Source organism: Mastomys coucha, unplaced genomic scaffold (genome assembly GCF_008632895.1).
Source record: "Mastomys coucha isolate ucsf_1 unplaced genomic scaffold, UCSF_Mcou_1 pScaffold9, whole genome shotgun sequence".
In the NCBI taxonomy this organism is placed as follows: Eukaryota; Metazoa; Chordata; class Mammalia; order Rodentia; family Muridae; genus Mastomys; species Mastomys coucha.
Window position 1 is genome coordinate 32,144,783 of NW_022196915.1, and position 25,400 is coordinate 32,170,182.

The 25,400-nt window shown below is 42.0% G+C and overlaps 1 protein-coding gene across 6 annotated transcripts in view; it reads right to left on the reverse strand.

The window, feature by feature from the left end:
- Fermt2 (fermitin family member 2) overlaps positions 1-25,400 on the reverse strand; it is a 65,819-nt gene that overhangs the window by 20,029 nt on the left and 20,390 nt on the right. For all 6 annotated transcript variants that reach the window (XM_031360851.1, XM_031360850.1, XM_031360855.1 and 3 more), the window contains exons 3-4: positions 21,335-21,568; positions 2,857-2,991 (exon numbers count right to left, since the gene is read on the reverse strand). In XM_031360851.1, coding sequence (XP_031216711.1) covers positions 2,857-2,991; positions 21,335-21,568 — 369 coding nt within the window. The remainder of the gene's footprint in view (positions 1-2,856; positions 2,992-21,334; positions 21,569-25,400) is intronic.

Genomic DNA, 25,400 nt, shown 5'->3' on the forward strand with positions numbered 1-25,400 from the left:
CTACTGTGGATGATCACATACTGTTCTGATTACTACATGCACACTGCACAGTATAAAGATTCCTTAAGGAACTGAAACTTTTCTTCTTTATAGTAATCAAAATCAGTAAAAGCTAGATTCTGGCCTTTGTGTCCTCAGTAGCGGGGTGGGGCATGTGGCCGCATGGTCAGAGTTTTAGCTTTGGGGACGGACCCGACAGACCTCACCTCTCCTTTACAGTGTCTGATCCCAGGTAACTGACTCAGCCTGAGTTTCTCATGCTACCTCTTGCTCAGACCCGAGGTGAGTTTAACACTAGCTCTGCATGTCCTGCTCGGGAAAACAAGCTGCTCGAGGAACGTGGCCTTCCACAGCTGCGACCTTTCAACACAACCCTGGTTTTCCTTTCTTAAAAAGATGTGAAGGAACTGTAGATGGCTAGGTGGGTCCGACTGCTCTTCCAGAGGACCCAGGTAGAGTCCCAGCATTCCCATGGCTACTCACAACTATCTGTAACCCCAATCTATGGGCTTTGACACCCTCCCTCTGACCTCTGTGAGCACCACACACACATAGTATGCACAAACATGCATGCAGGCATAATACCCACACATAAAAAAAAATTTTTAAAGTCTCTTGCAAAGCTGTCTAGTGGTGTCCTTAGGACACTCAGAGCTGTTGGAGGTCAAGCCTGAGGAAAGGACTAAAGAATGATGCATGGCCCAGAAATAAAGCTCAGCTATAGTCTGAGTGAACAGGAAATCAGCAGGATTAGGCAGGGGAGGAGAACATCATGAATTCTAAACTACAGTGGACCATGATCTCTGTCCCCACACAAAGAAGAAAACCTACTGGGTGTGGTGGTTCAGGCCTACAGGCAGAGGAGGGCTGAGGGTCACCACTGTGGTATGTGAGGTCAGAATGATGTACACAGCAAGCTCCAGCCCAAGCTCCATCAAGGCTCCATTCAACTGAAAAACAATCAACTAAGTAGGGAGCAGTAATTACCAAAGAGCATGGGGGCAGAGGTGTGAGAATCTGGACTCTGGCTACGGGACAGGTCCTAGTGCTTAAGAACAATCTTATCATTCTGCTTTCTAGAGGACCCCAGTCGGGTGGGTCACAACTGCCAACCAGTAACTCCAGATCCAGGAGATCTGACACAGTGTTTTGGCATCTTCGGGCACTGCACACATGTGCACCCATCCCCCCACATACACTTATATAAAAGGATTCTGAACTCTGGCCAGCAGATACATACTAAAGACACACTTTTAGTCCTACATAAAAGAAGTGAAAAAAAAAAGGAGTATGTATGTATGCATATATGTATGTATGTATGTACTGAAGACATTATCTGGCCCTAAAGTATCCCTTTTTTTCTTTGGAAGAGACCTTCCACCATTATCTGTTAACATTGGGTAACTTCTGGGGCCAGGTATTGTCCACCTGAACTTCTAACCTGGCTATCCATCAGAGCTCTTTCAACTGTTCCTAATTCCCTAGGGTGGCTCACAGAACTCCCAGAATCCCTCCCTACGTCACTACTACATAACTAAGGCGTCTAATGAGGCACAGCCACACGGAGAGGAATTTGTTTCACCAGGATGAGCTCTGTCTGCTATCGTTCTTTCTGCCATTCTTCTTACAATAAAATTCTGACTTCTGCCACATCTTTAATCCCAGCTCAAGAGGCAGAGGCAGGCAAGTCTCTGTGAGTTCAAGGATAGCTTTGTCTACACAGAGAGACCCTGTCTCAAAAATCAAACAAACTTAATTCACAAACTAAGTCCCTCAACTCATAAAACTGAATATACCCTAACTGAGATGAGTAATATTGGCCTCTGAATTCCTAACACATTTTCTAATTCATTTAGCATTTATGTTTAACTCCTCTAAATATAAAAACTGTTTTCCAATTAGTCTGTAAGCAACTTCAGTAGTAAGTGCACTGTCTTGTTTGTATTTCTCAGAATCTAGCCAATGCAGAGTATTAACAGTACAATACCTCTCTAACTTTCTTGTGCTATAATTCCATCCTTCTTAAAACATGTGTAGTTAACAGCTACCTCAAAGGCTGGGATGGGAATCCAGTTTCCAAAGTGCATTACACAGCTATGGACAATGCATGACTTGTGCCTCATTAGAGTCGGCTTTCATCTTCATCATGACAGAATGGCTAGGAATGAATTACATCAAAGCCAAGTTCAGACATCTGCAGCAGGGAAGGATCCCATGTAATGGGTGGTCAATGGGAATGTGGCAACCATGATGTTGATATGTCCAGGACTAAAGTACCATTAACCCATTTAGTCTTCCAGTGATGAGAATCACCTACCTGCCTGATGTATGCCATATATCGAGTGGGTTTTAGTTTAAAGCAAAAAGGGTGAGGGACTCCCTTTGTGCAGGGAATGCACAATTATTACCGCATACAGCCCACTATAAAGACAGGAAGCCATAAGATAGGAGAATACCTAATTCAGCTTGGGAAGGAATGGGTTGGAATATGGGCACAGTTCTCAAAGCAAGGAATCCCGAAGAAACAGGTAGGGATGCAAAGAGACCAAGATATGCAAAGCACAGAAAGGTCTTCAGTAATTAAGTAAGGTTTTAGGTACTAATGTATCAACAAAATAGTCATTTCTTTTTTCACATTCTACCTATAAACAGGCTTTTAATTTCTGCAAACTAAATAACTGAATCCAATTTTGGAGTATCCTTTTTAAGACTCTGTGATCAGTCACAGGACCTCAGCACTGTGACTGAAGAGAGAGGTTGAAGGGGACTGGACCACTCTCCCAACCTCTATGAGTCCATACCCTTAACAGAAGACACACAGTTTAGAAGTCTGCCTTTGTTGAGTTTGGGTCTCACCTGATCCGGGCATGATAAGAGGTCCTTCCAACTCAAGCGCTTCGTCTTCAGACTGGTCATCTAGCTTTTTCTTTTTTTTCTTTGTGGGATCTCTGGGTTTTTTTAAGAGAGAAAGTTCTTCAGGGTGTCTTATATCTGTTAAATAAAAAGAGGTTAGTACAGTTTATTTAATCTACTTTGAGGTATGATTTTGTCATTTCCTTCTGTGTTTGTGGATGTCAGCATTCTGCCCAACACTCATACTACACAGAAGACTGACATATATGACATGCTAAAAGTCCCCAAAAGTACAGCAGGAGAATGTGTCTAGCTCACACAAGGCCCCGGAGAAAATAAATCCAAAACACTCCTAATTCATTATTAGATGTTAAGTGTAATGACCTCAAAATTGGACAGAGAAGTATACAGGGCACAGAAGGAAAATCCACTGGAAGGGGTGGTACATGCAGGTAGATCTATGTGAATTTAAGGGCAGCCTAGTTTACACAATGAATTCCAGGACAGTCAAGGCTACATAATACACTATCTAAACAACACTGTCCAAAAACCATAAAGAAAATCCTAGAATTCTGATTTATTTATTTTTATTCAAGATTTTGTACCATCTGGTATTAATCACTCTCTATGCCATAAAGTACATTGGGTACATGAAGCTAATAAACAGGTATTTTAACTTTATGTGCATGGGTGATTTGCCTGCATGAATGTCTGTGAGCCACCATGTGGATGCTGGGAATTGAATCTAGACCTCTGAAGAGCAGCCAGTGCTCTTAACCTGAGCACTTCTCCAGACCCAAGCAGATTATTTCTTACATACAGTATTAACCATGTTTCCAAACTGCAAGACCCATCATTAACCCTTTCCCAAAATTAGTGGGACCTCAGTCAACACTCCCATGGTTGATAAGCAGGTTAAAAATTGTGTGTGCACGTGTGTGTCCGCAAATGCATTCTTAGAGACCAGCAGTCAGTCAACATCAGGCATCTTCCTCAACTGTACCTCACGTTATATTTTAGGACAAGGTCTCGCTGGCACTGAACTTGGAGTGTACTGACTGGCTAGGCTGGTTAGCCACTGAACCCTCGTGACTTCTGTTCCACCTCCCAGCACTGATCTAATACTACCACTGATATTAAAAGTGATGCCATCATGCTTGGCTTAAAATTTTACATGGACATCCAGGATCCAAATTCAGGTCCTCATGCTTATGCGTTAAGCATTTCCTATTAAGCCAACTCCCCACCTTCACAGGTTATAAACTTACATGAAAATGGAACAATCCTAGAAGAGACATTCCTTTTTTTTTTTTTAAAGTTTTTTCCTTTTTGAGACATTATATTTTATTTTTTTTTTTTTTTGTGGTTTTTTCGAGACAGGGTTTCTCCGTGTAGCTCTGGCTGTCCTGGAACTCGCTCTGTAGACCAGGCTGGCCTTGAACTCAGAAATCCACCTGCCTCTGCCTCCCAAGTGCTGGGATTAAAGGCGTGCGCCACCACCGCCCGGCCATTATATTTTATTTTGAACTCATAAAAGTAATTTATAATAGTTAAGTGCCTCTTAAATATACATGATATCTTCGGAAGCTAAAAGTAATATGCACTCAACCAGTTTTTAAAATCTATTTGGAACATTAAATGAAAAGTAGAAAAAAATTTCTTATGAAGTCTCCTATGAAAGGAAATTGTGACAAGTTCCTGATTATACAGAAATGGTTCCATCTCCAAGGGAGAATACTCAGTGTAACTGTGGCTTCATAGAATAAACTGGGCAGTGTTCGTTCTGTTCCTATTCTGTGGAATAGTTTGAAGAGTACTGGTATTAGGTCTCCCACAACCCACCTCCCAGAGACAGGGTTTCTCTGTATAGTTCTGGCTGTTCTGAAACTCACTCTGTAAACCAGGCTGGCCTCGGACTCAGAAACCCGCCTGCCTCTGCCTCCCAAGTGCTGGGGTTAAAGGCGTGCGCCACCACTGCCTGGCAAGTAGTAGGTGTTCTTTGAAGGTCTGATAGAATTCTGTACTGAAACTATCTGATCCTGGGCTTTTTTTGGTTGGGAGACTTTTAATGACTGCTGCTATTTCTTTAGGGATTGTTGGACTTTTTAGATGGTTTATCTGATCCTGATTTAACTTTGGTATTTGGTTTCTGTCTAGAAAATTGTCCATTTCATCTGGACTGGAAATCCAGATTTTCCAGTTTTATTAAATATAGGCTTTTGTAGTAGGATCTGATGATTTTTTGAATTTCCCCGGTTTCTGTTGTTATATCTCCCTTTTCATTTCTGATTTTGTTAATTAGGATACTGTCTCTGTGCCCTCTAGTTAGTCTGGCTAAGGGTTTATCTATCTTGTTGATTTTCTCGAAGAACCAGCTCCTCATTTTGTTGTTTCTTTCTATAGTTCTTTTTGTTTCCACTTGGTTGATTTCAGCACTGAGTTTGATTATTTCCTGCCATCTTCTCCTCTTGGGTGTATTTGCATCTTTTTGTTCTAGAGCTTTCAGGTGTGCTGTTAAGCTGCTAGTGTATGCTCTCTCCAGTTTCTTTTTGGAGGCACTCAGAGCTATGAGTTTTCCTCTTAAGCACTGCTTTCATTGTGTCCCATAAGTTTGGGTATGATGTCTTCATTTTCATTAAATTCTAAAGTCTTTAATTTCTTTATTTCTTCCTTGACCAAGTTATCATTGAGTACAGCATTGTTCAGTTTCCATGTGTTGTATGTGGGCTTTCTGTTGTTTTTGTTGCTATTGAAGACCAGCCTTAGTCCATGGTGATCTGATAGGAATTTTTTTTAAGAATTATTTATCTTATGTATATGAGCACAGCTCTCTTCAGACACACCAGAAGAGGGTATCAGAGCCCATTACAGGAGGATATGAGCCACCATGTGGTTTCTGGGAATTGAACTCAGTACCTCTGGAAGAGCAATCAGTGCTCTTAACCACTGAGCCATCTCTCCAGCCCCAATGCATTCCTTGATAGGAATAAATCTGGTGAACTTGACTAATTGATTTTAATTCATCATAAAGCTATAGTAATAGCTTTATGGTGGTCAGAAAATTGATCAAAGTGTCAAACAATTCAAATGGACAGGAAAATCTTCAACAAATACTGCTAAACAATCAAAGATTCAGAGTTTTTAAAGAGAACATTAACATTTACCTAACTTGCCCAGGATAGCCAGAGCTATACTGAGAAACCCTGTCTCAAAAAAAAAAAAAAAAAATTTTTTTTTACCCAGCTCAATGTGTTAAAATTTAATTCTCGGCAAATAAGTGTGAACCTACATCTAAGAGTAAAACTAGAAGATACAGGTAGATCCAGACTGCTTAGAAAGGAGAGCAGTAGTTTGAATGAGAATGTTTCCAGACAAGCTCACGTGTGAACCCATGGTTCCCAGCTAGTGGTGCTGTTTGAGGAGGTTGTAGAACTTGTAGGCTTTGGAGTCTTGATGAAGGACTACGTCTCTCTGAGGTGGCACTACAGAGAGGCTTTGAGGGTTTATAGCTTTGCTCCACTTCCAGTTCACCCTCTGTTTCATGAGGGTAGGGAGAAGTGTTCCATCAGCTGCCAGCTGCTACCGCCAGCCCTGCTGCTTGCCACCATGCCTCTTTGCATGATGGACACTTATACTCTGGAACCATAAGCCAAAATAAGAATTTTCGCCTTTGAATTGCTTTTGGTCATGGTGTTTTGTCAGAACAACAGAAAAGTAACTATCTACATACCCTCCTACATCCACCCCGCAATCTGCCTTTGAGGCTGGAGAGATGGCTCTTGTTAATCTTGCAGAAGACCGACACTTAGCTTCCAGCACCCATACTAGGTGGCTTACTACCACCTGTAACTAAAGACTGGAATAAACTCTTCCAGAATGGCCCCGAAGTACATGAAAAGATAATGGGCTACCACTCAAAGAAATGTGAACTAAATTATGAAATAGCACTGTTACCGCACCTCAGCCCACCCTGGACAAAGCAAAGCATGTTCATAGACACACAGGTGGGAGCTATGACACACAGGTGGGAGCTATGACACACAGGTGGGAGCTATGACACAAGACAGAGAGCTGTCTGCAGTTCTCACACCCAGCTGGAAAGGGAAATGAGAGAATATGTGCAAACAGTTCTTCAGTTTCTTATAGTTTAAACATGTAGCTAACACACTGCTTGGACATTCTTCTATATACCCAAGAAAGTGAAAAGCACATTTACAACAGCTTTATTCATAAAACTGGGAGTAACTCAAGATGGATAAAAAAAAATGTGGAATTTGCATATCATTGGAAGCAATGTTCATACAATGAAGTCCATTCATCAGTAGAAAGAAACAGCCTATTGACACATACTATAAAGTGAATGACTCTAAATTAAGTGGAAAAAGCTAATCTGAAAGGAGAAAAATATGATTAATATCTATAGTTTCACTAATTAAATTCCAGAGAATGTGAATGAAATTCAGTGACTGAGAGCAGCTGAGTGGTATCAAAGGACCTCTGGCAGAAGATGGAAAATCATTGGTTTTTAAACTGTGGCGATTTCACAGTGTAGACATACTGTGCGTTGAAGTAGGAGGATATCAAGTTTAGGCTAGACTTTAGAAAGTGGGTTGCAAAGTAAAACCTTCTCAAAAAACCAAAGTTTTACATTTCAAATGGGTATAGACAGTTGTGTATTGGTTGCATCACAATCTACTTAATTGAAAACAAACAAACAAACAAAAAGCAAAAACAACTTCTAAATAAGGCCAGGTATGAGAGTGCAAGACTTTACTCAGCAGCAGTGAGGAGATAGAGAACTCTGAGTTCAAGACCATCCTGGTCTACAGAGTGAGCTCCAGGCCAGGTGGAGTCACCTAGTGAGACAATCTCTTAAAAGAAAAGGAGAAGTCCGGGAGATGGAAAATCCAAAAGGAAAGAAGAGAGGAAAAGAGCAGCAGAACGCAGGCTGGCATAGATGCTCAATCACAGGACCCATGGCCTCATCAGTGGCAGTAGCAGAATGCAGGCTGGCATAGATGCTTAATCACAGGACCTATGGCCTCATCAGTGGCAGCCTTCCGGCTTCAGAAGGCTTACATTTGACTCACTAGGATGAGTCACGTAAGCTCTCTGTCTCAAGCAACCACAGACTAAGATCTACTATATCTAGCTTTAGGCCCAAGAGACAACAATTTAAGGTTAAGAAACGCACAGCCAAATTACCTGAACTCAAATCCAAGATCCCTGTTTACCAGAACTCAGACAAGTTACCCAGTCTGCCAGGGTCTGAGCTTCCTTATCAACTGCTATAAAAATTAAGGGACAAGAATTGTTTTATTTTATAAGTCTCCTTTTACACATGAAGCACACATTCCACAACTCCCAAAGGATGCCTTGCAACTTCAGATGGTATCAAGCTCTACAGTGTTTTTTGTAAATACATACCTATAAGAAAGCATACTTTTGCCAGGCAGTGATGGTGCACACCTTTAATCCCAGCACTTGGGAGGCAGAGGCAGGCGGATTTCTGAGTTCGAGGCCAGCCTGGTCTAAAGAGTGAGTTCCAGGACAGCCAGGGCTACACAAAGAAACCCTGTCTTGGAAAAAAAAAAAAAAAAAAAAAAAAAAGAGAAAAGAAAAGAAAAAGAAACCACATTTCTAAATAAGGTACTGTAAGAAATTAAATGGCAATCAATAATAGAACAATCACTACAGACTCTAAAACAAACAAAAGTTATATAAATACAATGTTGCCAATATCTGTATGTGGTTTTCCTTTGGTATCTGAGACTGATATTAAAGGGCACTTTTAGGCTTCTTTGTAGGCCGAATTGCCAGCATTGTGTCTGTTGTACTCCGAGACCACTAAATATGCACTAAACACAAGCTGTTGAGAGCTTATCTGATAATTTGATGGCTATTGGGTGGCTAGGGGCAGGGGGTGATTTACCATCAGTGAGGCAAGGTGAGATTTCACTACACTGCTCAGAAGGATAATAGACTTAATTGTTGTTGATTTCTGGAATTTTCCATTAAATTATTACATTATAATAATTTAATTAATTCCACACCATATTTCTTTTGCAATTTATTTTTGTGAATGACTGGATTACTATCAGAGGCCATGAATACTTAAGGCAAAAGTAGAGCAACAGGTATATATCTTATTTTTAAACACTGGCTTTGAACTCTGCATGTAGCTGAGGATGATCGTGAACTCCAGGTCTTCCTGCATTTACTACCTTTCAAGCAAGGACTGGGATGACAGATATGATAGCTAGTTGTAATTGATAACTTAACACAATCTAAAACTAGCTGAGAATACTCTGGTTTCTCTTCAGAAAGTATAAATATATTTTTTGTGTGTTTTTAAAAATTACCTGGGAAGAGGGTTTCAATGAATGATTGTCTAGATCTTGGCTTATTGATATGTCTATGGGGGACTGTCACAACTGATGTGGAAAAGACCCTGACCACTGTGGGCAGCACCATTCCCCAGGCTTGATTTCTGGAATGTGCCATCTGACAGGTAATTAATATCTAGAACATATTTATTTGAAGCCTTAAAACATTAAATATCCCCTTCCCCTTAAACCATCCAATCAAAAACAGGCAAATGAATCAATCTCACAGAGAAATACAGAGGTCTAGAGAGGTGGCTCCATGGTTAATAGCATAGCACTAGCTGCCTTCCCAGAGGACCTGGGTTTGGTTCTTAGCACCCACATGGCAGTTCATTATTTCTGAATTCCAGTCCATGGGATACAATCTGCCTGCCACAGGCACATCACACACACGGTGCACGGACATATACAAAGGAAAAACACACACATATAAAATTTTTAAATTTAAAGATTAAATTCTGAAGGAGAAGAAATACAGAAAGCCAATAAGTATTTTTAAAAATTAGCATCATTAGTGATCAAATAAATGCAAATTAAAAACCACACTGAAATTCCATCTCACCCCAGTGAGAGTGGCTATCATCCAAAAATCCAAGGTGGAGCTAGAGAGATGACTAAGCAATTAATACTGGCAGTTCTTCCAGAGGACCCAGGCTCAATTCTCATCACCCACGTGGTAGTCCATAACTGTCTATATAATTCCAGTCCTGGGGGATCTAATGCCCTCTTTGGCTTCCTTGGGCACCAGGTCAGACACGGTGCACAGACATACATGCAGGGAAACACATCCACAAAATAAAATTTAAAAAACCCTTTATTAAGCCGGGCAGTGGTGGCACACGCCTTTAATCCCAGCACTTGGGAGGCAGAGGCAGGCAGATTTCTGAGTTCAAGGCCAGCCTGGTCTACAGAGTGAGTTCCAGGACAGCCAGAGCCACACAGAGAAACCCTGTCTCAGAAAACAAACAAACAAACAAACAAACAAACAAAAAACCCTTTATTACTACTAGTGAATGTGAACTAGTGCAGCCATTATGGAAATCTATGTGGCGCTTTCTCTCAAAACTGAAATTCGAGCTACTATCTGCTCCAGCTGTAATAGACCTGGGTATATACTTATGTATGAACATGAAATTAGAAGGGGATTATGTAGGAGGAAGAAGGGGCCAAAAGATATGCAAGAGAACATATGACATCATGAGGAAGTAAGAAATAAGCCTGCATTTAGCAGAATCTACACTCATCAATCTACACACATATAGGAAATCATGATGAGCAAAGGAGGAGGCTACTGGGGGAGAGAAACAAGGGTGGGTAATGGGATGGGCTATGAGTAAAGTGCAATAATACATATGTAGGAAAATGTCATATGGAGCTCGATACTTCGTACAACTAGCAATATGAACAAAAATAATACAGCAGATTTTAGTTATATAACTAATAAGCAAGGGTTTTCTTTTCGAGACAGGGTCTCCTTCACTGTGTAGCCTTGACTGGACTGAACTCATTATGTAGACCAGGCTGGCCTTGAACTCATAGCAATCTGCCTGTCTCTGCCTCTGAGTGCTGTGATTAAAGGTGTATACCACCATGGCTGGCTCTTTATTCTTATGTAATATTAGTTCAAGATATTTCAGGTGAATGTTCTGATCTGTATTTACTTAATATAAAGGAATCATCATTATTCTCCTAGACTACTTTTCCTTCTTCATACAAATATGTGGTGTGTATGTCTGTGCTCATGTATGTGTGGACATGCATGGTGTGTGTACATTCATGTGGAGGTCCTATGTTAGTGCCAGGAATCTTCCTCCAGCATTTTTCTACCTTATTTACTGAAGGAGAGTTTCTACATCAAATTCTGAAATATGGCTAAGTCTCACTAGCCAGCTTGCTCCAGATCTCTGGTCTCTGCCATCCCTGTTTTGTACAGGCCAGTCACCAGGCCCACCCAGAATGCAGATGGGCTCTGCAGATTCAACTCTAGACCCTTTGTGGATGCAGCAAGTGCTTTCTCCTGCTGAGCTACATCCGTGGCCCACAGACTACTTCTTAAAGGAACAAATTTAATATCTGACCAACCTTACATGGTGGCCCTCCTGTCACACTGATTGGCACAAGAGCACGGATATATAAAGCACTCCTCTGGGCCTGCATGTGAGGGCATTTCTGTGAGGATTAACTAAGGAGGAAAGAGCTGCCCAGAGAGAAGGCGGATGGCCTGGGGCCTGAATGGAAGAAACAAAGATAGTCCACCACACAAGCACACTCTCTGCTCTCTCATGTGCGTGCTCTCTCTCTCTCTCTCTTTCTCTCTCTCTCTCTCTCTCCTCTCTCGCCATCCCTGCCACAATGGATGGAAACCTCTAAAACCTATGTCTCAATAGATGGCTCTCCCTTTCAGCTGTTCCTCTCACATATGTCATAGTCAGTGACTAACACCTGAACACACATAGATGTTTATGAGCTGCACTCTTGATTCTCAGTGCACCTTTGGATTTAAATGCCATCACTGTCATGTATGGAGAAGAGAGGGACATAAGAAAATTCCACGCTGGGCTGAAGAGATGATTCGGCAGTTGAGAGCATATACTGCTCTTGCAGAGGACCTGAGTTTAGCGCCCACATCAGGCAGCTCACAATCACCTTTAATAGAGTTACAGGGGGATCAGACTCCTCTGGCCTCTGAGGGAACCTGTACTCACGTGCACATACCCCAAAACAGACAGACAAATACATAATTAAAAATAATAAATCTTTTAAATTTTAAGCTCATTTCATGCTTCAGTACTACGTGGGGGCCAGGTTGGTGGTGGTAGCAAGCTTTCTCTCCCCATCGTTGTTTCCCCTTAGATAAACTACATTAGTATATGGGGAAAAAATCCAAAATACCCGAGGGCACAAAATGAGTCAGAGCCAAGCTGTGACACACTTCCACCACCTCTGTGTCACTGACCAGCTGGAGAGGGGAAAGCAAGCACGTATCATTTGAAGTCTTCGTAAGTGTTTCTGGAATGTTTCCTAGCTTCTGAGGACTTCTGCACTGCACATTCATACATTGAGATTTTTGTTCCTAAGTCATTTCCTGTCCAGCTCACAGCTATAAATGTAACTAAGACAGCAACAATAAACTATTAACTAACTTTTCAGTCTATTATAAGCAGACATGTAATTCTTAACCAACTGGGCCAATGCAAACTGCTTGTCCAGTCAAAATAGTAAACAATATCAAACTGACTGATAATCTAGATGGACTATTGTAAACAACATGCCTGCCCTTCCCTCTCCAGTGTTCCCTGGCACTTAGCACTTGTAGCTTGTTCTGATAAAAGCTCTAAAGGTTGAGTTTTATTCCTACTTCTTACAGAGTATCCAGAAGCTTAGCAGCTTGTCAATCTCCTGCTTATTGACAATCCTACCCTTGATCTGCATAAGCCAATGACCACACAGGAAATCTGACTAGTTCATTTTCATTTTATTATAATGATGACAAGAAGTAAACCTAATCATTCATGTAGGAGACTATTTTAGTAATGAAAGGAAATTTAGAATTTACTGATTTATGGGCTAGAGAGATAACTCAGAGATTAAGAGCTCATACTGCTCTTGCAGAAGACACTAGTTCATTCCCAGCACCCACGTCAGATGGCTCATGACTGCCTGTAGCTCTAGTTTCAGGGGATCCAACACCCTCTTCTGGCCTCCATGGGCACTACTGTACTTACATGCATAAACTGGCATGCAGACGCACGCCTAAACATCCTACTTTTTTTTTTTTAAATAAAAATATAATCTATTGACTTCACTTTGTGCCTTTCTTCAGGAACTGGTCAATCTAAAGAATTATTTATTTATTTATTTTATGTATATAAGTATGCTCTAGCTGTCTTCAGATACACCAGAAGAGGGAAGCGGATCCCATTACAGATGGTTGTGAGCCACCATGTGGTTGCTGGGAATTGAACTTAGGACCTCTGGAAGAGTAGTCAGTGCTCTTAACCACTGAGCCATCTCTCCAGCCCCGGAACTGGTCAATCTAGAATATCTAAATTAAGTATGAGAGTAGGACTGGAGAACAGTATAGGACTGAGTCATGAAAATGTCAGACATAAAACATACCATCCCACTGAATAATAAACATAGTTGGCATTCATAAGGCCTCATACAGAGCAACGTTCTTGCACCTCTTGCCACTATATGAAACTATACAACAGTGGCATTTAATGCTCATGAAATCAGTATTATCAAACTGACTGATAATCTAGATGCACTACATAAATAAGTCTGTGCATTTGCTGTTTTTACTTTTCCAAAATGACAAAGAAATACCTGCCTGTAAAGAGTTTTCAAAAGCGGGGGTCGGGGGGGGGGAGCACAGCAGCATCAAGAGGTACACATAATGGGATACATTTATAATACCAGTACTTGAGAAGCTGAGGCAGCAGGATGTCTACAAATTCAAAGCCAGCCTAAGCCTAGGCCACAAAGCAAGATCTTGTTTCCAAGAAACAAAACTACAAAAAAATACAAACCAAATAATGAGAGTAAGTCAGATAGAGCAGCAGGAACTGGCTGACCAATGTGGTGTGGTGAAGTATCGAGAGGAGAGACGGGCAAGGGCCATTAACTCATTGGGCCCAACGCTAGGAGCGAAGAGACACCAAACCAAAGCACTGTAGATGGAAACACACTTTGCCACAACATTACTGTGTTAAATCCATCTCACTTGCCTATAGGATCTTGTCAACAGAAACCTGTAACAGAGCAGGATAAAGTTCTTGAGCTGATGAGCTGAAAAACTCAGCGTGAGAACTCAGCTCCCCGAGGCAGGGCAGTGGGCTAAGCCACACCCAAAACTCCCTACTAGAAATCCAGAGTGCGTACTCATGGAGCTGTGAGTGGACATTTAAGAAAGGCTTCAAGGAGAGAAACTCTAGAGACAACCCTTGCTTTACATTTCAACAAAGTGGAATACTGTCATGAAGGTTACTAAGCAGCTGATCTTATCTGGATGGGTCCAATATAATCACAGCGTCCTTTATAAACAAAAGAGAGGCTGAAGAAAGAGGCACAAGAGAGGCGAGCAAGGAGAGGTCAGATGAACTTGAGGAGAACTCAGGAGGTCTCAGAAATGGGGGGCAGGAGGGACCTTATTCCTACAACTACAACGAACCAAACTGTGCCATGAAGAACTCTCTCAGTGTCGAGGAGGGAACAAAGACCTAGGTGAGTCACGCTGCTGTAACCAGACCTTCAGCCTAAATATAAAAATTCTGTGCTGTTTTCAGCTGCTAAATTTATGATACTTCTTTATGGTGGCAATGAAATACTAACAGTTTCAAATATGAAAGTCAGTGACATACATAGCTCAGTAGTAGAGTTCTTGTATGTACAAAACATGCAATACAGGAGAAGCAAGGTACGAGTATAAAATGAAACTACTTCAATAAACACACTAAAAAAGATGAGAGAAGGGCATTTGTGAGAGAAGACAGGACAAAGAAGCAGAGACTAAGAGGCTTAGATATTAACAACAGGGGAGGGTTTCTATGTGTCATCACTATTCAACTGAGGTCCAACTGTATTAAAGCCAGTGGTCTTAAATCTACTGATCATCTGTGCAACAAACACTCAGGGGAAATACAAACTGTGAGAACTAAGGTGTGGTGCCACAGCGACAAACTCCAGTAGAAGACACGCAGCAATTACCAAGAGGGCCAACCCAAGAACACTGCCCAACAGCACACACCAACGGCAAATGATCAAACAAGGGAGAACAACTAACAAGGAAACAATATCACGAAAATCAGGCCCTCTGGAGTCTCCAGGATAACGGACAGAAATCCCTAGCCAGGTACATTGCCATGAAATTTCAAAAATAGAAGAGTAAAGATCCAAGGAGAAGAAGCAGTCCACAAAGAAAAGATGAAAATGAAAATTCAAAGCACTGACTAGAGAGCTGGCTAACTGGTTAAGAGTACTGACTGTTCTTCAAGAGGACCCGAGCAGAGTAAATATAATCCATAAAACCCTGAGTGAAGGAGGCAGGAAGGGAAGCAGAAATTATCCAGATGAAGAACCAGCCACTAACAATAGGAGCTACTCTATGTATAGTGTGTGCTTAAATGGAGAAATAAATGTATGAAGAGAAAAAGGAAAGATTCAAGTAAATCAAACTTCTAGTGATGAAACATACTTCTATAGTAAATACACTGGGCAGGCTAATTAGCAGATCAGCAGAGGAATAACTAATGAACTTGAAGATGTAACAAGAGACACAAAAGTAGAAATAGATCAAAAGCCACCAGTAGAGATAACCATAATCACAAAGGAGAACTAAATAAATTCTTTAAGAAAGCAAGGAAAACAGAATGAAAGAAAACAGAGGTCACAAATTGGTTTTGACAAACATTAAAATTTTTTTCAATAATATTTCAAAAAAGCTAGCAACACACTACGAAATAATTTTAAAACATGTCCAATAAAATTTCTATATCTAGAGAATACAGAGAATGTCTATAGTTCTATCAGATGGCCATACATGGGTTTGGCATAGGCTTATGAAACCTCAAAGCCTACCGCCAGTGACACATTTCCTCCAACAAGGCCACACCTCCTAATCCTTCTAATTCTTTCAAATAGTACCACTCCCTGGTGACTAAGCATTCAAATATATGAGCCTGGGGAGCTATTCTTATTTAACCCACCACACCAGGCAACAGGAACTCTCAAGTACTTCTGGTCAGAATGCAAAATAGTATGGGTGGTTTGCAATGGAAATTTTCATTCTTTTAAATTTCCTATGTCTTAGGACTCAGAATTACAAGGGAAGAATTACAAGTGGATGGTTTAGCATATTTATTCAACACTTTCATTCTCTTTTACTTATTGTGTGTGCATGTGTATATGGAGGGTCTGATGACAATTTGTAGAAATTAGACCTTATGCAGGAATGGCCTCAGAAACTGAGCTCAGGCCTTCAGGCTAGGGGGCAAGTACCTTTACTTGCTGAGTTACATCTCCAGCAGCTTTATTTATAATAATCCAAACTAGAGGGAATCAATGTGCCCTGAGATTAGCAATGCAGTATTACTGCTTTGTTGTTGTGATAAAAAAATTAGGACCAAAGGCAATCTATAGAAGAATTTTATTTTGGCTTATGGTTTCACAAAGCTAAGAGTTTATGATGAGAAACCATGATAACAGGAACAGGAAGCTAGGAGACCACATCTTTTACTGTGAACACAAAACAGACATTTCCAGGAACATACTTCCTCTAGCAAGACTGTGCAACCCAAACCTTCCCAAACAGCACCACCAACTGGGAACCAAATGTGCAAATGAGGAACATTTCCCACTCAAACCACCACAGGTAAATTATACATGAAGGGCTGAAAGAATATGCTAAGTGGGAAAAGCCATATAGAAAAGGCAACAAACACCATGGTTATGCTAAAATGACATTTGAGAAAATTCAGCCCTTATAGTGATAGAAAACAGATCAGTGATTCCTGGGGTAAGAACAGCAAAGGTGACTAAGGAAACTCGGGGGAGGGGGGGAATTCTAGGGAGAGGAAACTCTAGGGTGCTGAAACCTGCCTTATCACACTGCTGTAGGTTTGTCAAAAATGTATTCCACATTACCTGAAGATTATATACCTCAGTCAAACTGACCAGATAGTTAAGTGGGGGGTTAGGGAGATGGCTCAGCTGTTAAAAGCACTGACTGCTTTCCCAGAGGACCCAGGTTGGATTCCTAGCCCCCATGTAGCAACTCAAAACCACTTGTAATTCCAGTTCTTAGGGATCTGACATGTTCTTCTGGCCTCAGGAGGTGCCAGGTGGATACGTGGTGCACACACACATACATGCAGACAAAACACTAACAGAGGAAATAAGTTTTAAAAGTTAAGTGAAATAAAGTTTTCATAAACCCTTAGTCACTCTAATTAAAACATCACTCGATCTTTATCTTTTTATGTTTTGCTTAGTTCGGCTCATTATGGGCTTAAGAAAGGAGCATGTGGCAGACCTGCTTAAGGGCAAATTCACTGATCACTTTTTAACCCTCCTCTCTGCTTGTCTCTAACATAAAGAAACTGTTAGCATTAGTATGTCTGTTTTTCTAGTCTCTCTAGCAGCTAAGACTTGAGTGATCCAGGAGGGCAACAGGCTGGGAGGGCAGTCTGGGGAGTTTCTGCTTCACTGATCAGCCAAGTTTGGGGGAGAGCTCAACAGCCCCTCCTCCACAGGGGGGGCGTGTCCTGACTGGTTTTTAAATCAACTTGACCCAGGGACTTCTCTTAATGATGAAGCTTGATCTAAGAGTTGTGAGTGGCAATAACCCTTCTCTCCCAAGTTGCTTTTGGGCATGGTGTTAACCACAGCAATAGAAGCCCTCACCAATGCAGGGCCTTGGGGAAGGGCCTGTCCTAGGAGACACACGTAACTAAGCACTTCAGTTCCTCATGTAACTTCTCATAATGTGAAAATGTAAACCCTTACTTGGAACACAGCTGAGTTTGGATTTCTACTACTTACCGCCAAAACTAAACATAAAGAACAAAATATGAGAAAAGTAATTTGAAAATAAAGTAACAAGAAGCACTGAAGAGTTTTTAGACTAAACAACAGAACTCTGAGGGCACACACAAGCATTACGTACAGAACAGTAATGTGACAGATTCTTCCTTCCTTTTCATCTTTGCAGGGATCCTTCAATTGGCCCTATATCACTATCCCTGTGTGTCTCTGTACCAAACACAGGTGCTCTTCCAGGGGCAGGGCAGAGGAGAAAGTGGGAAGACCTGAACCCCGACCTATTAACACTGACCTAACTCGCTGTAAGCATGGAAACTGTCAAGCTCTGGAAAGAGACTGTCCGCTTCACTGTCCTAGGTGGACTGCACATTTGTGATGCCTGCCCATCAGTGTACAGGTTAGATAAAAGCTCACCATTCTCTGATAGCAGAATCTGTTGTGAAAAGGCAGAGGTGAACAAGCCTGTCTCATTAAATCATTACACGACATTTTTGTAACAGTTAAATTACAAGAGAAAATGTTTTTCTTTTCTTTCTTTCTTTCTTTTTTTCTACCAATTTTTAAAACAAAAACTTTAGAAAGGTTGTCAGTGTTCAGCAAAATTAGATACTTTCCCATTCAATTGGATATTCATCTGTACTGCTGACTGTTCAGTAGCTGGCACCCTCCACATTTCTCTGGGCTCTGATGTTAATGACATTTTGGTAACATCAGCCATGCCATTTTTCTTCCTTTGGATTCTACTTTTCTTACAATAGTCAAGAGCAACAAGAACAAACCCAGAAGAGTTCAACAAATGAAACCACAGTGACCTGCACTTAAGTGGATTCATTTAATTTGAGGAAAGTCTCTTGGCTTGAATATTAAAGGACTTAATGGGAGAATATTATTGCAGAGAGCAGTTAGGAAGTCACGTCAGTGTTTGGTGTTCAGTGGTGGAAAGATGAACAGAGACTCTCCAGTAAGTCACTTCAGGATTGGCAAGCTTACCTACACGGGGCAGACAGAAGGCCTTTCACCCTGTGCAGATCTCCTCAACACTGTCATGTAATGAATGCCCTGGGACGGCCTGGGATGGGTAGCTGCCCAGGACTGTGTTAATATCCAAGAGCCATGCAGAGCTGGCCCTGCCTCTCACTGGCTGCAGCATTCTGGAGACAGAGCCCTGTACCTCTCCTGGGCAGCACAGTAGAGCTGGTAGGAAGGGCAGGGGAGAGCATGAGCAAGGGAGAGCAGCCCGCCACTCATCTGCCATGAACACGGGAGAGATTCCCTCCTCACCTTGCCTCTTTCTGGATTCCTCCAAGCCCAAGGCCGCCATAGCCTGAAATATGGGCTGTCCCTCACATTCAGGTTTTGGAAGCCTGTTCTCCAACTGGCAGTGCTAAACACGGGTTGTAGATCCTCTGGGGCCCAGGGCCAAGCTGCCAGGCCTTGTCTCATTCCAGAAATCTAAAGAGATGAAATTCTAAAGCAAAGGGCAAGCAAGCAAATGGCTGAAAATGGCACAGTATTAGCAGTAGTGAAGGTTGTAAGAACCTTCTCAACAGAACAAACTTGCACACAGCTTATTTAGGAAGGTTGAAAAGTGTCAGTACAGAAACTTTTTAAACAGCCTGGCATTTACCTTCATTCACAAGAGAATGTAGAAGGAAAGATGAATGTCTAAGACTTTTTTTTTTTTTTGGTTTTTTGAGACAGGGTTTTTCTGTGTAACCCTGGCTGTCCTTGAACTCAAAAATCTGCCTGCCTCTGCCTCCCAAGTGCTGAGATTAAAGGCGTGCACCACCACCACCCAGCTTTGTCTAAGATGCCTTACAACAAATTAAAAAACAAAAAAAATCTGCAAGAGTCAGTGACAGTACGCAAATGATAAGAGAGGGGAGTGTAAACTATGTTATGGTATGAAGGGCACACGGGTCCTTCCCCTTGTTCTAAGTATGACATTGGCTCCCTGACCTCCAGCTAAGTACATTACATGTGGTTAGGTATTAGGAATAAAATATAAGCGAAAAGTTCCTAAACACAACCAAAGGTAAGTCAAGGTAAAGTATCAGGAACAACGGAATAATACTGTCACTGCGAACACAACTAAAAGTCTAGTTCATCACAGTGAGACAAGGTGGGGGACACAATGCACAAATGAAAAGAGGGCAAGTTACTATCTGCACGGGAGGAGTACCTGCACAGGAGGAGTAGCTGCACAGAAGGAGTAAGTGCCAGTGGCTCTAGCAGTGAGTGCAGCTGCTGAGGAATTGTGGTAGGGGTGTCCTGAAGTTATCCCAATTGAAAACTTGTCAACAATATGCTAAACAAAAACAAAACCTCATTGCAGTATTTGCTCTAAGAGTAAATGAAATGTCCACTAACGGAACTCTGGGAATGGGGAGTCAATACCAGTGCAACTACACACAATTATTGTAAAACAGCACAAAACAGTAAATTGTGTTAAAAAATTATATATTGGGACCAGGGAGATGGCTCTGTGGGTAAGAGCACTTGCAGTGCAAGCATGAGGACATGAGTTCAAATCCCCAAATCCACTTAAATAGCCAGCACACACTGCAAACCTAGTGCTGTGGAAGGCAGAAACAGAGGATCAATGAGGCTCACTAGCTGCCAGCCTAGCTTCAGGTTCAAAGACACCTGCTTGAAGGGATTAGTGCAGAAAAGAGAGTAGGACAGAGAACCAACATCCTCCTAAGATCTTTACACCTAGGAAGTCTCCCACACCTGCAAACACATGTGCAAACCCACACACAAACTCTGAACAAGCGTAAACGTAGCAAATCAAACTGTAGATCAAAGTCACTTTGGGGGCCAATGTTTTTATGAATTACTAGTCTCATCTGAAAATGCAACTTATGTATAAAAGAGTAATAGATCTAGCTGGAATTGAAACCTGGAAAAATCATTTAATATACCTAAGAACTATGTGCTAGTGGTAATGACGAATGTTCAGATTTCTCTGGAGTCTGAATGCTTCCTATCTTACATCAGAACCACGTCAGCCAACTAATCTTGTTTCTGAAAGCAGAGTATTCACATTGGGTGAGCAAGTCCTCACAGTAGTTTCTTTAGGAGTGGGCAGGCCTTCATCAAAGGGAGTGACATCATCTCTCTGAATTACTAAAATCAAAGTGACTTACGTGAAGGAAATACTGAAGAGCCACAGCCCTCTGAAAACAATGCCTGTTCCCTTCCCCACCCTCTGATAAACAATGCAGTTGTGGCTTAGGGTATAGCTCAGTGGAAAGGAGCTTGCTCTGGATGCATTGAGACCCACGGTTCAATCCCACTCCTGTCAAATGATCAAGTCATCAGAAAAGAGTTTTATATAACATGATTCTAATTAGTGGAAAAAACCTAATTCTTCCTGTTTCATCCTAACCCAGTACTTCTTTATCTAAAAAAAAAAAAAAAAAAAAACACCATAAAAAATAATTTAAAATACAGATGCACATAGGGTCCAAACCCAGACACCCTTAGGATAAGCTCAATGCCAAGTACCGACCACATCCACCTCATGCTTTACTGAAGGGCTGATCACTTACTGAAAGTCTTGCAGATGTCAGACACGGCTTTGAAGACTCGGTCAGAAAAGTTCACTTTCACCTTAACATACTTCATGTTGGGAAGCTGCAGGCGGAGCAGTTTGTGCTGCGGGGTGAACTGAAGCTTGGCGTCTGCCTGGATGCCATACTTATCCAAGGTCCAGTGTGTCTTAAGCAGCCAAGTCCTCTTCTTTTCCCACCAGAGGGCATGGTCAGACCAATCTTTTTTGACATCTAAAGACAACAAACAGTAAACAAGAAAAAGGTTTAAAATAGCCCAGAACACCTAGAGAGAGTTAAATACTGGGTACACTAAGAAAAACAAGAGACTGTTAGTGATAGGTACCAAAAAAAATACAAACAGTGGAGAAAACACTTTCCCTACCCTCAAATCCAGTGCACAGGGAAAAATACCCAAGGCCAACTGACTGACTGAACCTTGAAAGACAAACAGAACCCTGGGACTGGAATAGGAAACATTAACAAGAACACAGTAGTGGATTTTGAAATTCGGCTTTGAAGGACAACAGAATCCCCACAAAATACATTAAAGGACTAATTTCTGAGGCTACACACATGTATGCAGGTGTGTATGAGGAGGAAGCTCAGTGGTTAACCACACTTGCTGCTCCAGCACATCAGGTGACTCACAACCACCCGTAATCCCAGCTTCAGTGGAATCTAATGCCTCTGGCTTTTGTGGATACCAGAACTCAAGTGCACCCCTAATATAATTAAAATAAAAGTCTTAAGAAATAAAAAAAAAAAAATGCATTACGGTAGTAAGGGTAGAACAGACTGGTAATCAAAGAGAATGGATGCTCTAGCTGAAGGGGCCTGGAAAGAACTCCAGAACAAACACAAACAGCTTGCAGCCCAAACATGCTTCCCAAACACATCCCGAGAAGGTAACCCAGAGAATTGCAGTGGTTAGCGTTTCTACTGCTGTGGTTATTAGATAAACATTGTGACCAAAGTGACTGAGGAAGAAAGGGTTTACTTCAGCTTACAACGCTCAGGTCACACTCCATCGTTGAGGAAAGTCAAGGCAGGAACCTGGAGGCAGGATCTATAAAGCAGATGGCACAGAAGCATGCTGCGTACTGGCTTGCTCCCCATGGCTTGCTCACTCTGCTTTTTTGTATAAGTCAGGACCCTCTGCCCAGCAGGGGTGGCTCTACCCACAGTGAGTTGGGCCTTCCTACATCAACCATCAACCAATAAAATACCCCACAGGCCAAACTGATAGACATTTTCTCAATGAAGATTCCTTATTCCCAGATACATCTAGGTTTGTATCAAAGTGACAAAAACTAACCAGGACAAGAATCATAGAGCCCAAGTTTTTTCTTTGAACGTATTTTGGCACAAGTATATATAAAACATTAATATTTATAAAATGTTTTAGCAGCTTTAGAAGCCAGATACACAAGATTTGGGTACATTCAGATAAGGCATACAGTAACAATAAACTTGTAACAGGCAGATATATAACTAACTCCAGCTGCTATTTATGGTAGTATTAAATAAAACACTTTTAGATCAATTGTATATAAAGGTTACTAAGTGCCCCAAAAAGAGGAGAAATGACTTAGAAATGGAATAGCCAAACAAGTACTCCAGAGGGAGAAATAGCCAAACTAAAGGGAACTCACACCAACAACAGCAAAAGAAACTGTTAAGAACAACATTCTTGAATTAAAAACTCAGACACTCGGAGAAGCTCCTACTAAGGACCAGCAGAACTGATGTAAGGGGATGGACACAGCTGTGTAGCCCAGCTTTCGTCCGCTTGCTAAGAGCCCAGCTGTACTTCTTAGCAGTGGAGACAGTCTCTGCTTATGACATTGACAACTGTTAACTTATTTGAAGCAAAGGTGATACTCCAAGTCACTTTCTTACCAAACTGTATCACTCATGGTGCTGGGAGCGTACCTACAAACACACATATTTTGCAGCTGCTCTGTTATGCAAGTAGTGTTCACACCTTAATTATTTTCCTGCACCGAATTTGACAACTTTTGGAAGTACTAAGTGTGGGATTAGTTTACAGCAGACAGCTGCAGCTGGGGCTTTTTATAGAGAGAAACTGGTCACACCTGTTACTTTTCTCTTTAGGAACAGAGATTAAGATATTCAGAGAGGCTGAGCCTGTAGGTAGATACACAATCCTTCCTCCCCACACCTCTACCTGGGCACTCCTGATAAGTCTCTAGTGACAATATCCCCACGAAGGAAATGAAGTCACGAATTTCCAATGAGAGAAAGAAAGGTGGGCAAGGTCTGTAATAAAGTCACTCTGGGGACTGAAGAAATGGCTCAACAGTGACAAACACTTTAATCCCAGCACTTGGGAGGCAGTAGCAGGCCGATTTCTGAGTTTGAGGACAGCCTGGTCTACAGTGAAAGTTCCATTCCAAGACAGCCTACTCAGGGCTACACAGAGAAACCCTGCTTCAAAACAAAACAAAACAAACAAAAACCAACCAGCCAACCAATCAACTAAATAGGTAAATTTTAAAGTGACCCTGAATCCAAAACTCCAGAAGATTTGGGTTGCCCCAAAAGTAACTTTGAGATAAACTGAGTGGCTTACTTGTAGAACAGGGGTGAGGAGTGAGGGGTGAGGGGTAGGGGATGCCAGGAAGAGCACTGGAGAGGTAGGGTGAAGCAGTTAGAAAGAGAAGAGGCCACTGAGTTCAGTAGCAGATGTGACAATCGCAGTCCCTTCCCACTGAGGGCTGATGCTACAAGGAAAAGAAAGGATTTCTCCATTTCCTAGGTTAAGCTTGGTGCCGGGGGTCATTAAATGCCTAGCACTTCCTGGCCACCTCTCTAGTGGCCTAGGGCCAAGTACTCAAGCACAGAAATCGCTGTGCTTTAGCGAAAAAAGCGGCTGGCCTGGCCGGCACGTTAGGAATCTGCCCACACAGCTGAAGGTGAAGTGGGAATGGGGGCGGTTCTTCAGCACCTGCTCCCAGACTGAAATAAATGCTATTGATGTGAAAAGCAGCTGCCTGACAGGGGTGGCAGAGCAGAAACAGCACCTTAAGCCCTAACAAAGGGCAGGCTCATGTGAAATGTGCTCCAGAAGTGCGTGCTGGACACAGAGGCCTGAGGAGCCAGCTGAAATGGAAGCTACCCATAATTTTTGACAGAGGCAACTTGTTCCAGACCACAAAAGTTACAAGCAGACAAAAATTTGCATTTTTGAAGTAAAAAAGAAAAGGAAAGGAAAATCACCCCAAATAAGATGTAAAACTAGGGTTGGTAAAGTACTGGGACCTAATGCACCATCTACTGGCTTCTTAGTGCTCCCAGGAGCTAACAACTTTCCGTGTTCATAAGAACTCCTGAGGCGCATGGCCACACTCAGAATCAGCATCATCCTGACAGACACACTGCAGCCCTCCATGTCTGGACTCTGAACACTCTCCAGAAGGCTCCACAGACAACTCTGCAACGAAGTCTCATCTCCCTATATTTCTGCCACCATGATGGACTGTACCTTGAAAACGGGTCAAAATAAACCCAGTCTCCTTAAAAGCAACAACAAAGAAACCTCTTCACCACAAAACCCTCAACTTTCCATAAACAAACTTCAAACCCAGTACCTCCTCTGATGCCCCTTTTCCTTGTTTCCAGTTTCCCATCAGACAAACACAGCACATTGTGACGAGGTTTGAAAGGGACACAGCTCACACAGTAGCCCGAAAATACAACCTGCCAGCACGCTTATAAACCACAAGTGGCTTGCTGCTGTTTCTCTTTAAAGCCTGATTTCCAGCCAAGGCCAATTCTACTGGTTCTTCCACAAAGCAGCAGCCTGCTTGCAAGGATAAACACAAGAACAACTTGTGACAGAGGGACTGGAAATCCTGTGAGGATTCTGTTCACCCAACATATGACAGAAGACCTCTTACCCATGGCAATGCTAGTGAGCCTAATGTGTGTCATCCACAAGAAAAGGCTCCGAGCTTAGATTCCCTAACCCCCAGGGGGAAATGAGGTCCAAGGCAGAAACCTAATGTTAGGACTGTGGCTGTGGGGGAAAGAAACATCCCTG